The sequence below is a fragment of the Heptranchias perlo genome, chromosome 36, assembly GCF_035084215.1.
Source record: "Heptranchias perlo isolate sHepPer1 chromosome 36, sHepPer1.hap1, whole genome shotgun sequence".
Taxonomy (NCBI): domain Eukaryota; kingdom Metazoa; phylum Chordata; class Chondrichthyes; order Hexanchiformes; family Hexanchidae; genus Heptranchias; species Heptranchias perlo.
Genome location: NC_090360.1, coordinates 24,939,921 through 24,960,245, shown reverse-complemented (window position 1 = coordinate 24,960,245; position 20,325 = coordinate 24,939,921). Strand labels below are relative to the sequence as shown.

Below are 20,325 nucleotides of genomic sequence, written 5' to 3'. Positions count from 1 at the left end.
TCTCTGAACACCAACATTTAATAGTTTCTCACCATTTAAAAAATATTGTTTTTCCAATCTTCCTATTAAAGTGAATAACCTCACATTTCCCCACATTATACTCCATCTGCCACCTTCTTGCCCAATCACTCAACCTGTCTGTATCCCTTTGCAGACACTGTGTCCTCCTCACAGCTTACTTTCCCATCTAGCTTTGTATCGTCAGCAAACTTGGATACATTACACTCGGTCCCTTCATCTAAGTCATTAATATAGATTATAAATAGCTGAGGCCCAAGCACTGATCCTTGTGGCACCCCACTAGTTACAGCCTGCCAACCTGAAAATGACCTGAAAAGGCTAATTGTGCAGTTGGTAGGAGACGCCACTTGATAGTTGTCCTCACTCACCTTGACCACTCGTATCAAAGCATTGAACTTCTTCCTGTACTGCATCCATGTTCATGATGCTGTGCGCCTGGCATTGACTTCCTCCCCCGCTGCCTCCCACTGTCTTTTGGGTCTGGAGGGCCTCTTGCCCATCCCCCTGCCCCCACCACCCCCATCCCGCAGATACAGAATGTCCCTCCTTCTGTCCACCTCTTGCACCAAGGCCTCAGGTGCATCAGCAGAGAACCTTGGTGCATGCACTCTCGCAGGCCTGGTACAAACTCAGATCAGCAGATTGGTGAGGTCTGGCATGCAGATTGGAGGAGATGGGATTTAATAGTGCGCAACCTTGATTCAATTTTTAACATAACTCATCAGTTTGTAAACATAGGGACGGGACCTGCATCTGTTTTACGTGTGCAATGTCTGATCTCCGTTCAGACTCCATGCAGAAATCAAACTGCTATTTTTAGCAAATAGCTACCTTTAAGAGATTTTAAGAGCCATCCTCCCTTTAAGAAATTGGGGTTCCCCCTTTGCTGGAAAATGCAAATTGCATTGAATCCTCATGTCAATGCTGATTTCCAACATCCAGGTCAGATGGAAGTCTGGTCCTGCCTGCGCGGGGGGCCATTGGGTTAGTAGCAGATCGCCCGACCCGCACCTGAAAATAAGCCTTATTCAATTCTCCCCCCCGAAATCTCGAAAATCAAATGGGTGGACTCAAGCCATCAACTGTCAAATTGTTTTACTAAGAGGTACACGTACGAAGGAATTATTCGAGACCCTGGAGAAGGGTCACCTCACAACGTAATGCGGTCAATAGTATAAGTTGTAAAGAGTATGGAAGGGTTTGATTTTTTGAAATTTTTGTTTGTATTCTATATATAAAGATTAACTTTTTTTCTTTAAAGAGAAGGGAATCTGTTAATTGTACGATTTAAATCAATTAATGTTAATTGTATTCAGGTGGTGGTTATCAATTGGGGACTCTCTTGTATCCTTTTTCTCGGCAAGCTTATCTAGGGTGTGGTGTGTGTGAATCCTCTGTGAATAAAGGCTTGGAAGCAACTAAAGACCAGGCTCTAGTATTTTATCCAATTTTAGCAATTACCTGGCACTTGTGTGGCGTGAATGCTATAAGCCCAAGCCTGGATGTTTACCCTGTCATTTCCCTAGGAGGCTTGGCGATTGGTCCCAGTGCCCCTATCTCTCTGACTTTCGGCACTGTTTTTAGTACTACTTCCTTATTAATAATTATTCGGTTTAATTGCTCCACTGCTTCTACCCTTTCATTTGTCTTTCTGGTATCTAACAGTCTTTCTTCATTCCCTCTCCTTTCTCCTGATCCCTATCTTCTTGTCACTTCCGTCTATATTTTAATAGACTGCTTGAGTTAATTTTGTACTACTAACCCTATCTTTGTCAAATACTTTCCTTTAGTCTAATTGTCCTTTGAATGTATCTACTTGTCCAAGGAGCTCCAGCTTTTGCTGCACGCCCTTTACCTCCAAGGAACGTGTCTTGTTTGGGCTCTAAATATCTCCGGCTGGAAAATATCCCACTCTTATTTGCCAGACCTTTCAGCCAATTCCCTTTCCATCTGGTTGAAAATATTTCCTCCCAGTCAAATGTCATAATTTGAACTTTTCAGTAAAAGTAAATATTTTTGTTTTGAATGTAATTATGAATTGTTCACCGTTTCTATTTTTGACATAGCCCTACATTAGATAATTGTCTCCCTTTACCCTGTAGGAGTGTGCTCTTGGCTTCATCATATAATTCTCACCTTCAGAAGGTGCTCTGCTCCAGACAATCCCGACGAATCTGGGTTGATATCCAATGTGGGATAAAACTCTCCCGCCCTATAAGATTAACAACCCTATGGGCTGATACGAAGATAGTTGCGACCATGAAAGGAGTGTTCACATCACGACCTATCAGATTGCTAATCAGCCTGCAAATCCTTGCATTACTTCATACTATTCTCCAAGGGGGAAGTGTGAAGATATGACAGCAACAGCTTCTCTCTGTATATTAATATGAAGAATTGGGTTCGGTGAATTAGGTCAGAATCTCTCAGAGAAAGATAATAAATTCTTTCCCTTACTAATTGGTGTATAAGTATTATGAACTTTGGTACATGTATAATATTTTAGGGAGGAACAGAATGATGAAAGGCATTCTCACCTAATTTGCATGAACAAGTTTACCCAAAAAATAACTTTAAGTGATTTATTTCTGAAACTTATATCTCAATAATTGTCTTCATTCTATTTTATCATGGATTGAAACCTACCTTGTACAGAAAGGATAAACAAAATGTATTTTTGAAATTTCATATGTGATGCAGATTCCCACAAATACAATAACTATTTGAATTGATCAGGAAGGTAAAATGGGAAAAACGCATAATTTTCAGCCTATGGTTGAGGGGAAAAGGAAATTCTGAGGCTGAAATTCAGCATGGACGGGGACATAAAACGGGCGGAATCACTTTACCCGTCCGTTATACAACACACCCGATATTCGTTTCCACTGAAGCCAGTGGAACTGAATATCATGTGGAGCGTATAATAGGCGACCGATGCGACACTGCCTGTTTTGCGTCCCTTCCAATGTCCAATTTCACCCCATCGATCTATTATTCCGGGCACTGGTACTTTTACTTGTGAGATCATGATAACTACAAATTTGGTAACAATAGGAGGAATGAGTGGCGAACCAGCAGAGTTTCATAGACAGTCTAAGGGTAAACGTTTGCATCATTCGAGCTCACCTGCAAAGGTGATCATATTCATTATGTTCTTCTCTTTTACTACTCGTTGCCTTCGCGTCACTGACAAGGGACAGGTAGACTGGCTGTAATTGGAAATACAAAATTAACGAGAAAGGTCTTAATCTGCGTGCTTAAAACAGACTCATAATAGCAATAGACCAAACATAAGGAGAAATAATTTGTATTTCATAGAATGGTTACAGCACAGAAGGAGGCCATTCGGCCCATCGAGCCCCTGCCGGCTCTTTGTAAGAGCAATCCAGTTAGTCCCACTCCCCTGCTCTTTCCCTACAGCCCCGCAAATTCCATTCCTTCATGAATTTATCCAATTTCTTTATGAAAGCCATGATTGAATCAGCTTCCACCACCCTTTCAGGCAGCGCATTCCAGATCATAACTACTCGCTGCGTAAAAACGTTTTCCCTAATGGCGCCTTTGGTTCTCTTGCCAATCACCTTAAATCTGTGTCCTCTGGTTCTCGAATCTTCCACCAATGGGAACAGTTTCTCTTTATTTACTTTATCTAAACCCTTCATGATTTTGAACACCTCTATCAAATCTCCTCTCAACCTTCTCTGCTCTAAGGAGAGCAACCCCAGCTTCTCCAGTCTATCCACGTAACTAAAGTCCCTCATTCCTGGAACCATTCTAATAAATCTTTTCTGCACCCTCTCTCAGGCCTTCACATCCTTCTTAATGTGCAGTGCCCAGAATTGGACACAATACTCCAGTTGTGGCCGAACCAGTGTTTTATAAAGGTTCAACATAACTTCCTTGCTTTTGTACTCTATGCCTCTATTTATAAAGCCCAGGATCCTGTATGCTTTTTTAACCGCTTTCTCAATTTGTCCTGCCACCTTCAAAGATTGGGGCGTATATACCCCCAGGTCTCTCTGTTCCTGCACCCCCTCTAGAATTGTACCATTTAGTTTATTTTGCCTCTCCTCATTCTTCCCACCAAAATGTATCACTTTGCACTTCTCTGCGTTAAATTTAATCTGCTATATATCCACCCATTCCATCAGCCTGTCTCTGTCCTGTTGAAGTCTATCTCCTCACTCTCCTCACTGTTTACTACACTTCCAAGTTTTGTGTCATCTGCAAATTTTGAAATTGTGCCCTGTACACCCAAGTCATTAATATATATCAAAATTAGCCAATTAATATATATCGAAATTAGCCAATTTGATATCCATGCTGCCACTGCCCCTTTTATTCCATTGGCTTCAATCTTGCTGACAAGCCTATTGTGTGGCACTTTATCAAACGTCTTTTGAAAGTCCATATACACAACATCAACCACATTGCCCTCATCAACCCTCTCTGTTACCTCATCCAAAACTCAATCACGTTAATTAAACACGATTTACCCCATGCTGGCTTTCCTTTATTAATCCACACTTGTCCTAGTGACTATTAATTTTGTCCAGGATTATCATTTCTAAAAGCTGCCCCACCACCGAGGTTAAACTGACTGGCCTATAGTTGCTGGGTTCATCCTTACACTCTTTTCTGAACAAGGGTGTAACATTTGCAATTCTCCAATCCTCTGGCACCACCCCCATATCTAAGGATGTTTGGAAGATTATGGCCAGTACCTCTGCAATTTCCACCCTTACTTCCCTCAGCAACCTAGGATGCTTCCCATCCGGACCGGGTGATTTATCTACTTTAAGTACAGCCAGCCTTTCTAGTACTTATTAATCCACACTTGTCCAAGTGAGTATTAATTTTGTCCAGGATTATCATTAGTCTTTATCAATTTTTAGCCCATCCAGTATCTCAACTACATCCTCTTTTACTGTGACTTTGGCAGCATCTTCTTCCTTGGTAAAGACAGATGCAAACTACTCATTTAGTAATGTTCCATAAATGTTTAAGATAGGGAATGTTTGGATATTCACCCAACTATGATGATTAAATAGTGCTGTTGTTTCAAGTCATAATGGTGTGAGACTTGGAGGGGCATTTGGCGGTGCTGGTGTTCCCATGATTTTTTTTCTGGTATTTATATGTCACCGTGGAAGCAATTAAATTTCTGGTAAATGGCAACCTATTTTTGCCCCTTCACACCTTTCTGAAGAGACTTGAGATATTAAAGGCACTAAATAAATGGAATCTATTATCATTATTGTTATGAAGCAAATAACTTGGCAATAATATCCACATGATTGGGGTATCAATATGGGACCAAACATTCTACCAAGTCGAGGTTTTGTCCAAGCAAGTCTAGCAAGTCATGCAACATAGATGATTATTTTTTAGCAATCAATCCTGTCTATTCCGTACATTATTTTTAGTTTCAGTAACGATAACATGCTTCTTACCGGTATTGGTGCCGGAGATGATGCCTCATGACTACTGCCAGCGGCCTGCTGGTTCAACTCTTTAGTATTTACTGGCGCCTGTAAAGGACTGTCCGTTGTTGTAAATGCTTTCAGCAAGGAATACTCAGATACAGCAGGGTGATTCGGGTTACCTCCATAATCACTCACCGACGTTTTCTCAAGTTCAGCTAGCAATATATCTGAAAGGCAAGATGGTTATTGGAACAAACATTAATTCACATTGGCCATTAGTCACACACCCAAACAAACTGAACTTTCCCTGAAGAAATGTAACTTAAGTTGTTAACACTTATCAGCTTCTAAAATCTATTTGGCCAATGAACAGGGAAATACTGAATGAATGCATGATCAGTAGTTATCACAAGCCCTTATTTGGCTAAGGGTAAAAACATTGGCCATGACTTGGACTTTGTTGAAGAATATTCTTTCATCAACTTGAAGATGTGCTCATGATGAATTTCTACCCTATGTTTTCACCCAAGGGAATTCTTTACCTACAAAGAATTAATTCTCACTTTTAAAAGGAACTATTATTTTGACAGGAAAATAACAGGTAGAAACTAAAAATCCTCAAGCTGTCTATTAATACACAGGGGGTAATTTTAACCTTGCCTGCCTGGCAGTAAACTAACAGGATTGGGTGGAACGCTGCATTAAAATGAGCTAAAAACGCTGCATTAAAATGAGCTAAAAACAAATTTTGAATAAGCTTCATGAGAAAAGACTACCATTTCAGTCTTGAAAGATTCTGTATTACAAAGCACTTCATCCGTTGTTGAAATCCCACTGGAAAAATAAACAGCCATTTTTAATGTTCGGAACAAAGTTTGTGAACATCACTGGAAAATCAGATTCACCTCGGGCCAGAGAGAAAACAGCACCATTTTCATTCAGCTCTGCTCTTGACTTGCTCTCAGTGACTCAGGAGGGAAACTCATTCATGGGGGCAATTTTAACTTAACCAGGCCCGTCTGAAATCAACGGAGAGTAATATTGACTGGGGTGTAAAACCAGTTATCCACAAGATCCCATCAGTTTCCTGCCAGGCGAGTTAAGATAAAATTACCCCCGTGGTGTCTGATTGTGTAATGCACCTTATGTAGATCTCAGGTGTAATAGTTATGGCAAAGATTACTGGTAAGCCCAAAGATTGGGAAAACTTTAAAAACCAGCAAAGGATGACTAAAAGAATAATAAAGGAGAAAATAAATTATGAGAGTAAACTAGCAAGAAATATAAAAACTGACAGTAAAAGCTTCTACAAGTATATAAAAAGGAAGAGGGTAGCTAAAGTAAACATTGGTCCCTTAGAGGATGAGACTGGGGAAATAATAATGGAAACAAGGAAATGGCAGAGGAATTGAACAGATATTTTGTATTTGTCTTCACAGTAGAAGACACAAATAACATACCAATAATAGTAGAAAATCAAGGGGCAAAGGGGAGGGAGGAACTAAAAACAATCACTATCACTAGAGAAAAAGTACTAGATAAACTAATGGGTCTAAAGGCTGACAAGTCCCCTGGATCTGATGGCTTGCATCCGAGGATCTTAAAGGAAGTGGTTACAGAGATAGTGTAATCTTCCATTGGTTTTAATCTTCCAGAATTCACTAGATTCTGGAAAGGTCCCAGCAGATAGGAAAACCACAAACATAACACCCCTATTCAAGAAGGGAGTGAGACAGAAAGCAGGTAACTATAGACCAGTTAGTCTATCATCTGTCATTGGAAAAATGCTGGAATCCATTATTAAGGAAGTAGTAGTAGGACATTTGGAGACTCATAATACAATCAAGGAGAGTCAACATGGTTTTATGAAGGGAAAATCATGTCTGACAAATTTATTAGCATTCTTTGAGGAAGTAACGGGCAGAGATGATAAAGGGGAACCAATGGATGCCGTATATTTAGATTTCCAAAAGACATTCGATAAGGTGTCACATAAAAGATTACTGCACAAGATAAGAGCTCATGGTGTTGGGGGTAATATATTGGCATGGATAGCGGATTGGCTAACTAACAGAAAACAAAGAGTCGGGATAAAAGAATCATTTTCAAAATGGCAATCTGTAACTAGTGGGGTGCCGCAGGGATCAGTGCTGGGGCCTCAACTATTTACAATATATATCAATGACTTGGATGAAGGATCAGAGTGTCTTGTGACCAAATTTGCTGATGATACAAAGATAGGTGGAAAAGCAAGTTGCGATGAGGACAGGTTAAGTGAATGGGCAAAAATTTGGCAGATGGAATATAATGTGGGAAAATGTGAAGTCATCAACTTTGGGAGGAAAAATAAAAAAGCAAAATATTATTTGAATGGAGAAATACTACAAAATGCTGCAGTACAGAGGGATCTGGGTGTCCTCGTACATGAAACACAAAAAGTCAACATACAGGTGCAGCAGGTAATCCGGAAGGCAAACAATCATTTCTAAGGGGATTGAGTATAAAAGCAGGGAAATCATTCTACATTGTACAGGGTGCTGGTAAGACCACAACTGGAGTACTGCGTACAGTTCTGGTGCCCTTATTTAAGGAAGGACATACTTGCATTGGAGGCAGTTCAGAGAAGGTTCACTAGGTTGATTCCGGGTATGGAAGGGTTGTCTTATGAGGAAAGATTGAACAGGTTGGGTCAATCCTCATTGGAGTTTAGAAGAATGAGAGGAGATCTTATTGAAACACACAAGATTCTGAGGGGACTCGATAGGGTAGATGCTGAGAGGATGATACCCCTCATGGGGGAATCTATAACTAGGGGGCATAGTCTCAGAATAAGGGGTCGCCCGTTTAAGATGGAAATGAGGAGGAATTTCTTCTCCCAGAGGGTCATGAATCTTTGGAATTTTTTACCCCAAAACGCTGTGGAGGCTGAGTCATTGAATACATTCAAGGCCGAGTTAGACAAATTTTTGATCAGCAAGGGAGTCAAAGGATATGGGGAAAAGGTGGGAAAGTGGAGTTGAGGTAAAAATCAGATCAGCCATGATCTCATTGAATGGCGGAGCAGGCTCGAGGGGCCGAGTGGCCTACTCCTGCTCCTATCTCTTATGGTCTTATGGGTTTGTTAATACCAGCTCAGTGACTATGGATAAGACAAAATAGACTAAAGTTGTGGTCCGCTTTCACTGTTCAGTTGCTTGCTACCAAACAGCACTGGGGCTTCAGCTCGGCGTGGATTGCGAAATGCGTGAGGGCTAATGTGTCCACAATGACTGTTAAGATTTACTTATGGGAGTGGCCTCTTGGTTTCCAATGGAACCTGCAAGATGAGTCACTTGGTTAGCAGAAGTTGGAAAAAATGTTAATTTAAGCACAATTCACTTGAGGGAATTATGCGTAATCTTCAAAATACAGATCAGTAAAACAAAGTGGTGATTTAAAATGTTGCATTTTGAAGCAAATCTATTTGAACCTATCATCCGATAAATCCAGGTAACCTTTGTTCCCACTTTCCTCTCCGCATGAATTTTCCACTCTCCACTTTTCAAAGTTATCTTCATTTTCATCCTTTTCAGAGAAAAATTTGAACTATATTCAGGGGAAGGGCCTTTACACTGCAATGAGTTAACTGATGGAATAAAACCACCAGGTCGATGAGGGTTACTACTATGGAGAGAAGCCAGTGAGTTTCCAGAGACCTCAGGGTGAATGATAGTTCAAGATGTCAGCCGTGGCTCAGTTTGTAGCACCCTTGCATCTGGGTCAGAGGTTATGGGCTCAAGTCCCACCCCAAAGACTTGGGCACAAAATCTATGCTGACACTCCAGTGCAGTACTGAGTGAATGCTACATTGTTGGAGGTGCCATCTTTCAGATGAGAAATTAACGTTCTCAGATGGACCCAAAAGATCTCACTGCACCATTGGAAGAAGAGCAGGGGAGTTCTCCCCATGTTCTGGTCAATATTTATCCTTCAACCAAATTATCTGATCATTATCTCATTTGTGGGATCTTGCCTGTGTGTAAATTGACTACAATGTTTCCTACATTATAACAGTGATTACATTTCAAAAGGTACTTCTTTGGGACTTCCTGTGGATGTGAAAGGCGCACTATAAATGCAAGTCTTTCTAAATGTTTACCGGGAAAGGAAACTGGAGCCCAGTTCCATGAAGTTCATTTGAAGTCAAGGCCACAATACAGAAAGCTGCTGTTAAGCAAGGCCTGTTTGTAATTTGTATCATTTACCGCAGGAAGATTTGACATTTTCTTTGGGCTGCCAAAATGGAATTAATTTTTCTTTTTTGGTCATGTAGAATACTGCATACAGTTTTGGTGTCCATACTTAAAAAAATACATACTTGCTCTTGAGGCAGTACAAAGAAGGTTCACTCAGTTAATCCCGGGGATGAGGGGGCGGACATATGAGGAGAGGTTGAGTAGATTGGGACTCTACTCATTGGAGTTCAGAAGAATGAGAGGCGATCTTATTGAAACATATAAGATTGTGAAGGGGCTTGATCGAGTGGATGCGGTAAGGATGTTCCCAAGGATGGGTGAAACTAGAACTAGGGGGCATAATCTTAGAATAAGGAGCTGCTCTTTCAAAACTGAGATGAGGAGAAACTTCTTCACTCAGAGGGTAGTAGGTCTGTGGAATTTGCTGCCCCAGGAAGCTGTGGAAGCTACATCATTAAATAAATTTAAAACAGAAATAGACAGTTTCCTAGAAGTAAAGGCAATTAGGGGTTACGGGGAGTGGGCAGGAAATTGGACATGATTTTAGATTTGAGGTTAGGATCAGATCAGCCATGATCTTATTGAATGGCGGAGCAGGCTCGAGGGGCCGATTAGCCTACTCCTGCTCCTATTTCTTATGTTCTTATGTTCTTACATTCCGATAAAGCAATGTAATACTTCCGGCTCCTGTGTTATAAATGAATCAATCTGCCATATTTAAAAGATATCCTTTTACAAAAAGAATCCCTTATTGTACTTCATACATTATGACGATCTTACAAAAATCAGCTTTGAGAGTGGCAGAAGTGATACGTGCCTATGTGTGTCAGAGAGAGACAGAGAGAGACAGAGAGTGCGTGTGTATATCAGTGAGTGAATCGTAGTGTGAGTGTGTGTGTGAGAGAGAAATAATATTTGTGTATCTCAGAGAATCTGAGTGTGCGTGTGTGTGCATAAGAGAGAGACGATGACATAGAGATAGGGACAGAATGCGTGTGTATATCAGTGAGTGATTCTCAGTGTGTGCGAGAGAGACAGGGACAGAGGATGCTTGCGTATATCAGTGAGTGTCTCTGTGTGCGGGTGAGAGAGAGAGACAGGGAGATAAAGACAGAGAATGCATGCGTATTTTTTTTTATTCGTTCATGGGATGTGGGCGTCACTGGCGAGGCCGGCATTTATTGCCCATCCCTAATTGCCCTTGAGAAGGTGGTGGTGAGCCGCCTTCTTGAACCGTTGCAGTCCGTGTGGTGACGGTTCTCCCACAGTGCTGTTAGGAAGGGAGTTCCAGGATTTTGACCCAGCGACGATGAAGGAATGGCGATATATTTCCAAGTTAGGATGGTGTGTGACTTGGAGGGGAATGTGCAGGCGATGTTGTTCCCATGTGCCTGCTGCCCTTGTTCTTCTAGGTGGTAGAGTTTGCGGTTTTGGGAGGTGCTGTCGAAGAAGCCTTGGCGAGTTGCTGCAGTGCATCCTGTGGATGGTACACACTGCAGCCACAGTGCGCTGGTGGTGAAGGGAGTGAATGTTTAGGGAGGTGGATGGGGTGCCAATCAAGCGGGCTGCTTTGTCCTGGGTGGTATCATGCTTCTTGAGTGTTGTTGGAGCTGCACTCATCCAGGCAAGTGGAGAGTATTCCATCACTTGTGCCTTGTAGATGGTGGAAAGGCTTTGGGGAGTCAGGAGGTGAGTCATTCGCCGCAGAATACCCAGCCTCTGACCAGCTCTTGTAGCCACAGTATTTATATGGCTGGTCCAGTTAAGTCTCTGGTCAATGGTGACCCCCAGGATGTTGATGGTGGGGGATTTGGTGATGGTAATGCTGTTGAATGTCAAGGGGAAGTGTTTAGACTCTCTCTTGTTATAGATGGTCATTGCCTGGCACTTGTCTGGCGCGAATGTTACTTGCCACTTATCAGCCCAAGCCTGGATGTTGTCCAGGTCTTGCTGCATGCGGGCTTGGACTGCTTCATTATTTGAGGGGTTGCGAATGGAACTAAACACTGTACAATCATCAGCAATCATCCCCATTTCTGACCTTATGATGGAGGGAAGGTCATTGATGAAGCAGCTGAAGATGGTTGGGCCTAGGACACTGCCCTAAGGAATTCCTGCAGCAATATCCTGGAGCTGAGATAATTGGCCTCCAACAACCACTACCATCTTCCTTTGTGCGAGGTCTGATTCCAGCCACTGGAGAGTTTTCCCCCTGATTCCCATTGACTTCAATTTTACTCGGGCTCCTTGGTGCCACACTCAGTCAAATGCTGCCTTGATGTCAAGGGCAGTCACTCAGGACTACATGAATGCTAAACAGCAGAAGCAACATGCTATAGACAGAGCTAAGCGATTCCACAACCAACGGATCAGATCAAAGCTCTGCAGTCCTGCCACATCCAGTCGTGAATGGTGGTGGACAATTAAACAACTAACGGGAGGAGGAGGCTCTGTAAACATCCCCATCCTCAATGATGGCGGAGTCCAGCACGTGAGCACAAAAGACAAGGCTGAAGCGTTTGCAACTATCTTCAGCTAGAAGTGCCGAGTGGATGATCCATCTCGGCCTCTTCCCAATATCCCCACCATCACAGAAGCCAGTCTTCAGCCAATTCGATTCACTCCATGTGATATCAAGAAACGGCTGAGTGCACTGGAAACAGCAAAGGCCCTGACAACATCCTGGCTGTCATACTGAAGACTTGCTCCAGAACTAGCTCCAGCCAAGCTGTTCCAGTACAGCTACAACACTGGCATCTACCCGACAATGTGGAAAATTTCCCAGATATGTCCTGTCCACAAAAAACAGGACAAATCCAATCCGGCCAATTACCGCCCCATCAGTCTACTCTCAATTATCAGCCAAGTGATGGACGGTGTCATTGACAGTGCTATCAAGCGGCACTTACTCACCAATAATCTGCTCACCAATGCTCAGTTTGGGTTCCGCCAGGACCACTCGGCTCCAGACCTCATTACAGCCTTGGTCCAAACATGGACAAAAGAGCTGAATTCCAGAGGTGAGGTATCAGTGAGTACCTCTGAGTTTGTGTGTGTGAGAGAGGGACAGAGAGATAGGGGATGCGCTTGTGTGTCAGTGAGTGACTCTGAGTGTGTATGTGAGACAGAGAATGCGTGTGTATATCAGTGACCGGTTCTGAGTGTGTGTATTTGTTTGAGAGTCAGAGAGATGGAGGATGCAAGTGTGTATCACTGAATGACTCGGAGTGTGTGTGTGCGCAAGAGAGAGAGAGAGAGGCAGAGACAGAGGATGCTTGTACATATCATAGTAGGTACAGCACAGGAGGAGGCCATTCAGCCCATCATGCCTCTTTGAAAGAGCTATCCAATTAGTCCCACTCCCCTGCTCGTTCCCCATAGGCCTGTAAATTTTTTCCCTTCAAGTATTTATCCAATTCCCTTTGAAAGTCACTATTGAATCTGCTTCCACCGCCCTTTCAGTGCATTCCAGATCATTACAACTCGCTGCGTAAAAAAATATTTCCTCATGGGTCTTTTGCCAATCACCTTAAATCTGTGTCCTCTAGTTACTGACCCTTCTGCCACTGGAAACAGTTTCTCCTTATTTACTCTGTCAAAACCGTTCATGATTTTGAACACCTCAATTAAATCTCCCTTTAACCTTCTCTGCTCTAAGGAGAACAACCCCAGCTTCTTCAGTCACTCCACAAAACTGAAGTCCCTCATCCCTGGTACCATTCTAGCAAATCTCTTCTGCACCCTCTCTAAGGCCTTGACATCCTTCCTAAAGTGTGGTGCCCAGAATTGAACACAATTCTCCAGCTGGGGCCTAATCAGTGGTTTATAAAGGTTTAGCATAACTTCCTTGCTTTTGTACCCTATGCCTCTATTAATAAAGCCCAGGATCCTATATGCTTTTTTAACATCCTTCTCAACTTGCCCTGCCACCCTCAAAGATCTGATACACAAGCGCATCCCCTATCTCTCTGTCCCTCTCTCACACACACAAACTCAGAGGTACTCACTGATACCTCATCTCTGGAATTCAGCTCTTTTGTCCATGTTTGGACCAAGGCTGTAATGAGGTCTGGAGCCGAGTGGTCCTGGCGGAACCCAAACTGAGCATCGGTGAGCAGGTTATTGGTGAGTAAGTGCTGCTTGATAGCACAGTCGACAACACCTTCCATCACTTGGCTGATAATTGAGAGTAGACTGATGGGGCGGTAATTGGCCGGATTGGATTTGTCCTGTTTTTTGTGGACAGGACATACCTGGGCAATTTTCCACATTGGCGGGTAGATGCCAATATTTGTGCACCCCCAGGTCGCTCTGTTCCTTCACCCCCTTTAGAATTGTACCATTTAGTTTATATTGCCTCTCCTCATTCTTCCCACCAAAATGTATCACTTCACAGTTCTCTGCGTTAAATTTCATCTGCCATGTGACTGCCCATTTCACCAGTCTGTCTATGTCCTCCTGAAGTCTGTTACTATCCTCCACATTGTTTACTACATTTCTGAGTTTCGTGTCATCTGCAAACTTTGACTCTATACTCAAGTCCAGGTCATTAATATATATCAAAAAGATCAGTGGTCCTAATACTGACCCCTGGGGAACACCACTGTATACTTCCCTCCAGTCTGAAAAACAACCATTCACCAATACTCTCTGCTTATTTTCCCTTAGCCAGAGAGACACAGAATGGGTCTGTATAACAGTGATTGAATCTGAGTGCGTCTGTATGAGAGAGACAGAGATATAGAGACAGAGAATGCATGTGTATTCCAGTGAGTGACTCTCACTGTGTGTGTGCTTGTGTGTGTGTGAGAAAGAGAGAGAGGCAGAGGATGTTTGTCTATATCAATGAGTGTCTATGTGTGGGTGAGAGAGATAGTGGATCTGTGTATCAGTGGGTGACTCTGAGTGTGTGTGTGTGTGTGTGAGAGAGAGACAGAGAATATGTGTGTATCAGTGGGTGACTCTGAGTGTGTGTGTGTGTGTGAGAGAGAGACAGGGAGAAAGAGAGAGACAGGGAGAGAGAGAGACAGAGAATATGTGTGTATCAGTGAGTGACTCTGACTGTGTGTATGTGAGAGAGGGAATGTGAATGTGTGTTCTATATCAGTGAGTGAATCTGAGTTTGTTTGTGTGAGAGTGGATTTGTGTGCATCAGTGGATGACTGAGTGTGTGTGTGAGAGAAAGACATCGGATACCTATGTGTATCAGTGAGTGAATCTAAGTGTGTGTGTTTGTGAGAGAGATAGACAGAGAATGCGTGTATGTATCAGTGTGTATATTTGCGTGTGTGAAAGACAGAGCCAGAGAATGCATGTGTATATCAGTGAGCGAATCTGAGTGCGTTTGTGTGTGTGTGAGAGAGAATACATGTATCACAGAGTGACTCGGAGTGTGTGTATGTGTGGGAGAGAGAGAATACATGTATCACAGAGTGACTCGGAGTGTGTGTATGTGTGAGAGAGAGAATACATGTATCACAGAGTGACTCGGAGTGTGTGTATGTGTGTGGGAGAGAATACATGTATCACAGTGTGACTCGGAGTGTGTGTATGTGTGAGAGAGAGAATACATGTATCACAGAGTGACTCGGAGTGTGTGTATGTGTGAGAGAGAGAATACATGTATCACAGAGTGACTCGGAGTGTGTGTATGTGTGAGAGAGAGAATACATGTATCAGAGTGACTCGGAGTGTGTGTATGTGTGTGGGAGAGAATACATGTATCACAGTGTGACTCGGAGTGTGTGTATGTGTGTGGGAGAGAATACATGTATCACAGAGTGACTCGGAGTGTGTGTATGTGTGTGGGAGCGAATACATGTATCAGAGTGACTTGGAGTGTGCGTATGTATGTGGGAGAGAGAGACAGAAGCAAAGGATGCTTGTGTGTATCAGTGAATGACTCAGTGTGTGGGTGTGTGTGTGTGAGAGACAGGGAGAGAGAGTCAGAGATTGCGTGTATATCAATGAGTGCCTGAGTGTGTGTGAGGGAGACAGAGACACAGACAAAGAATGTGTGTGTATATAAGGGAATGACTCCCAATGTGTGTGTTTGTTTGAAAAACAGAGATAAAGAGAATGTGCGAGTGTATCAATGAGTGTGTGTGTGTGTGTGTGTGTGTGAGAGAGAGAGACAGGATGTGTGAATCCATGAGTGACTCAGTGTGTGTGTATGAGACACAGGCAGAGAATGAGTGAGTATATCCCTGAGTGAATATGAATATGCGTGTGAGAGAGAGCGAGGGGATGCGTGTGTGAGTGAATCTCAGTGTGTGTGTATTTGAGAGAGACACACATTGCATCAGTGGGTGACTGTGTGTGAGATAGAGACAGACTGTGTCTATATATCAGTGTGCGTGTGTGGGTGTGTTTTGTGTGGGTGAGAAGTGGCAGGATGGTGAAATATAACCTTTAACCAATGCCAACTTCTAAAATCCCACACAGACTGGCATTTAACAAGTTAAAATGCCAGAAGACACATGTCGATATCAAACGTTGAGTCAGACGCAGCAAGTGCTGTCTACGTGCGAAGTGCAAAAACCTCTTACTCATATCGATCCAAAGTTGGAGGAAATGAGTTGCCCACAAACGGAAACCGTTTGCTTCTGTCTCTGCAAGTTTAAACATTTTGCTTTTACTTTGTATCGCTCAGGTGCACAAATGTTGAGACCCACTCAGTTCCCCCTTCAGTTTTTTTAACAAGAATCGTTATTCAATCCCACTGTGTTTAGATTAAAGTAGCACAGGGCTTAAATCTGACTTAACATCCACCTGAGAATAATGGGGTCCCGAGCATTTGGTGTTGATTGATTCTCCGCGTTAGCTGTCATCTGTAATTCTGCTCACCATCTGGTTTCCACCCAGAAGCGTGTGTGTGAGGGGAGAATGGGGACAGGTAAACTTCACAGTCCAGTCTGCAGTTTGCAAACCGCAGGCAGCAGATGCTAATGCTGCAACAGATCTCGTTTCCGTTCCCCGAACTTGCTGACAACTTACCAAATGAAAAAAAAGTGTTTCGAAATATGTGTCACTTCAGTTTTATTTGCTTTTCAAAGAACACATTTATAATTTCTTTCAATGATTGCCATTTCTTAAGAATGATATTAATTAAAAGGATCGCTTGAAAGCTTCTTGGCCCGCCTTACTTTTAAAGTTAATCTAAAGGGCCTGTTTCTCTCTGATATTTACACCTGCTAAGTAAAATTAAAGATATTTATTAAATGATAAACGGATGATTAGAAAAATAATTTTAAGGTTAATATGTGATAACCAGAGGGCACAGATTTAAGATCTAATTGGATAGCTCTTTCAAAGAGCCGCCACAGGCAGGATGGGCCGAATGGTCTAAGATTCGATGATACTATTCTATGATTCTGATATTCAGAAACCTGCACAGTTTTTTTTAATAAACAGTTCTGCACTTAATGTGTTTACTTTTATATAATACTGGACTCCGAGTTCAAATAACTAAGGCATCTCTTTCTCCCATCCCTCACTTTCACTCTCTCTTTACCTTTTCCATGCCCACTATCAGACCATTAGTAACTCACCCAATTCGTCCATTGAAAAGACTGAAGCCTCACTGGATCACGCCCGTACTGCTGCCGCCCCGCTCTCTGGGTCTCTGGGACTCGGGGACTCCGCTCCACACACTCTGAGCCCAGCGCTCCTGGACCTCGCTGTCACGTCTCACATTAAAATGTTCCTCAAATCTAAAGTTCCAGTCGAGTCTAACCCGAACCCTCGGGTTTACTTTACTCCGCCCAGTAGCTGATTCACGTGGTATTGATGCGAGTTAAGTTTCCTATTAAATGTTCAAATGGTGTAAATGGATTTACAATCCCAACATTGACTTGAATCATATAGCACACAAGGCGGCCATTCGGTCCATCTTGCCTTTGCCTGCTCTTTGAAGGCGCCATCCAATTAGTCCCAGGCCCCTGCTCTTTCCCAATGGCCCAGCAAAATTTCCCACTACTCTCTGCTTTCTGTCCGTTTAATCCCATGGGTTTTAATTTTGCTAATAAGTCTATTATGTGGCACTTTATCAAATGCTATTTGAAGTCCACATACACGACATCAACTGCACTACCCTCATCAACCCTCCCAGTTACTTCATCAAAGAACGCAATCAAGTTAGTAAAACACGATTTTCCTTTAACAAATCTGTGTTGACTTTTTCAAATGTCAATGAATTTTGTCCCAGATTATTGTCTCTAAAAGTTTCCCCACCACTGACGTTAGGCTGACTTGCCTGTAATTGCCAGATTTATCCCTCTCCCCTTTTTTGAAAAGGGGTGTAACATTTGCAATCCTCTGGCAGCATCTCCATACCTTTAGTCATCCAAGGAAATTTTGGCCAGAACCTCTGCAATTTCCACCCTTACTTCCCTCAGAAAACTAGGATGCATCCCATCCAGACAGGGTGACTTTTCTACTTTGAGCGCTGCCAACCTTTTAAGTACCTCCTCTTTATCTATTTTTATCCTATCCAATATCGCTACTACCTCTTCCTTTACTGCTACAATGTCTGCATCCTCTTCTCTAGTGAAGATGGATGCGAAGTATTCATTCAGTACCTCAGCCATGCCCTCTACCTCCACAAGAAGAACTTTTTTGTCCCTAATCAGTCCGATGTTTCCTTTGTCTATCCTTTTACTATTTATATGTTTATAAAAGACTTTTGGGTTCCCTTTTATGTTAGCCGCCAATCTATTCTCATACTCTCTCCTTTTTAGATCTCTTCTGCACTTTCTGTATTCATCCTGGTTTTCTACTGTATTATGAACCTTACATTCATCAAAAGCCTCCTTTTTCTGTTTCATTTTAATCTCAATATCTTCAGTCATCCAGGGAGCTCTAGCTTTGACTACCCTTCCTATCCCTCTCGTAGGGATGTGTCTACTCTGTACCTGAACCATCTCCTCCTTGAAGGCCTCCCATTGTTGAATTAATATTTTGCCAACCAATTTTTGATTCCAATCCACCTGGGCAAGATCCCTTTTTAACTCACTGAAATTTGCCTTCCTTCAGTTAAGCATTTTCACATTTAATTGTTCCTTGTCCTTTTCCATAACTATTCTAAACCTAATGATGTGATCACTGTTCCCCAAATGCTCCCCCACTGAAAGATGCTCCACCTGCCCCACTTCATTCCCCAGAACTAGATCCAACAGTGTTTCCTTCCTCGTTGGGCTGGAAACACACTGTTCCAAAAAGTTCTTTTGAACATATTTCAGGAATTCTTCCCCCTCTTTGCCCTTTACACTGTTACTGTCCCAGTCTATATTGGGATTATTTAAGTCCCCCATTATCACTAGTCTATAGTTCTTGCATCTTTCTGTAATTTGCCTGCAAATGTTCTCCTCTATCTCCATTCCACTCTTTGGTGATCTATAGTATATGCCCAGCTCCTCTATTGTTCATTAATTCTAACCAAATAGATTCTGTCTTTGACCCCTCAACTGCATCATCCCTTTCCAGTGCTAAATGTGGAGAGAGAATCAGAGTTAATGCTTCAGATCGATGACCTTTCATCAGAACTGGAAGAAGTTGAATATTTACCAGATTTTAAGCAAGTACAGAGCCAGGGAATGGGGTGGGGGGAGGGATGGGAGAACAAAAGGGAAGGTCTGTGATAGGGTGGAGGGCAGGAGCGATTAATGACAAAAGGGATGATGGTGCGAGGCAAAGTTGGTGGGAATGGGACAAGTAAAAAAACAAAAGATTGGTCTAGAGGAGCTGTAAATGGCAACAGCAGAACCATTACCAGCACCTGCTGTCCAAAAAAATGGGAGCAGTGGTTATGATCTGAAGTTATTGAAATCAATGTTGAGTCCAGAAGGTTGTAAAGTGCTTAATCGAGCTTCCGTTGAGCTTCATTGGAACAGTGTAGGAGACCGAGGACAGAGAGGTCAGAGCGGGAGGGGGATGGAGAATTAAAATGGCAAGCGACCGGAAGCTCGGGGTTACCCTTGCGGACAGAGCGGAGGTGTTCAGCAAAGCAATCACTCAATCTGCGTTTGATCTCCTCAATGTAGAGGAGACCAATTCATGAGCAGAAAGAAGAACAAATAAATCGCTGTCTCACCTGGAAGGAGAATTTGGGACCCTGGATGGTGGGAAGGGAGAAGGTGGAAGTGCAGATGTTGCATCTCCTGTGCTTGCATGGGAAGGTGCCGTGGGAAGGGGTGCGGGTGTTGGATGTGATGGACGAGTGGACCAGAGTATCGCTGAAGGAATGGTTCCTTCAGAAGCTGAAACATGTTTGGTGGTGGCATCGTGCTGGAGGTGGCAGAAATGGGGCATCATGGGCAATGAGACACAAGATAAATCAACTGTCTCTTTACACTCTCCACTTGTGAACCTATCTCTCAGTCAGTGTCGATATCTAGCCCCTCACCCCTCCCTATCCCTGTAACCTCCTCCAGCCCTGCAACCCTCCCAGAACTCTGCGTTCCTCCAAATCTGGACTCTTGTTTATCACCCTCTTCCTTCGCCCTACCATTGGCGGCCGTGCTTTCAGCTGTCTGGGCCCTAAGCTCTGTAAGTCCCTCCCTAAATGTCATCGTCTCTCTCCTCCTTTAGGAAGCTCCTTAACTCCTACCACTTTCACCCAGCATTTACTCAACCATCCCAATAGC

The 20,325-nt window shown here is 42.9% G+C and overlaps 1 protein-coding gene across 1 annotated transcript in view; it reads right to left on the bottom strand.

Annotated features, from left to right (window-relative positions):
* Nucleotides 1-17,422, bottom strand: part of LOC137304215 (leupaxin-like) — a 63,028-nt gene extending 45,606 nt beyond the window's left edge. The window contains exons 1-3 of the mRNA XM_067972783.1: nt 17,233-17,422; nt 5,475-5,674; nt 3,148-3,230 (exon numbers count right to left, since the gene is read on the bottom strand). Coding sequence (XP_067828884.1) covers nt 3,148-3,230; nt 5,475-5,674; nt 17,233-17,245 — 296 coding nt within the window. The 5' untranslated portion in view covers nt 17,246-17,422. The remainder of the gene's footprint in view (nt 1-3,147; nt 3,231-5,474; nt 5,675-17,232) is intronic.
* Between the last annotated feature and the right edge of the window lie 2,903 nt (nt 17,423-20,325).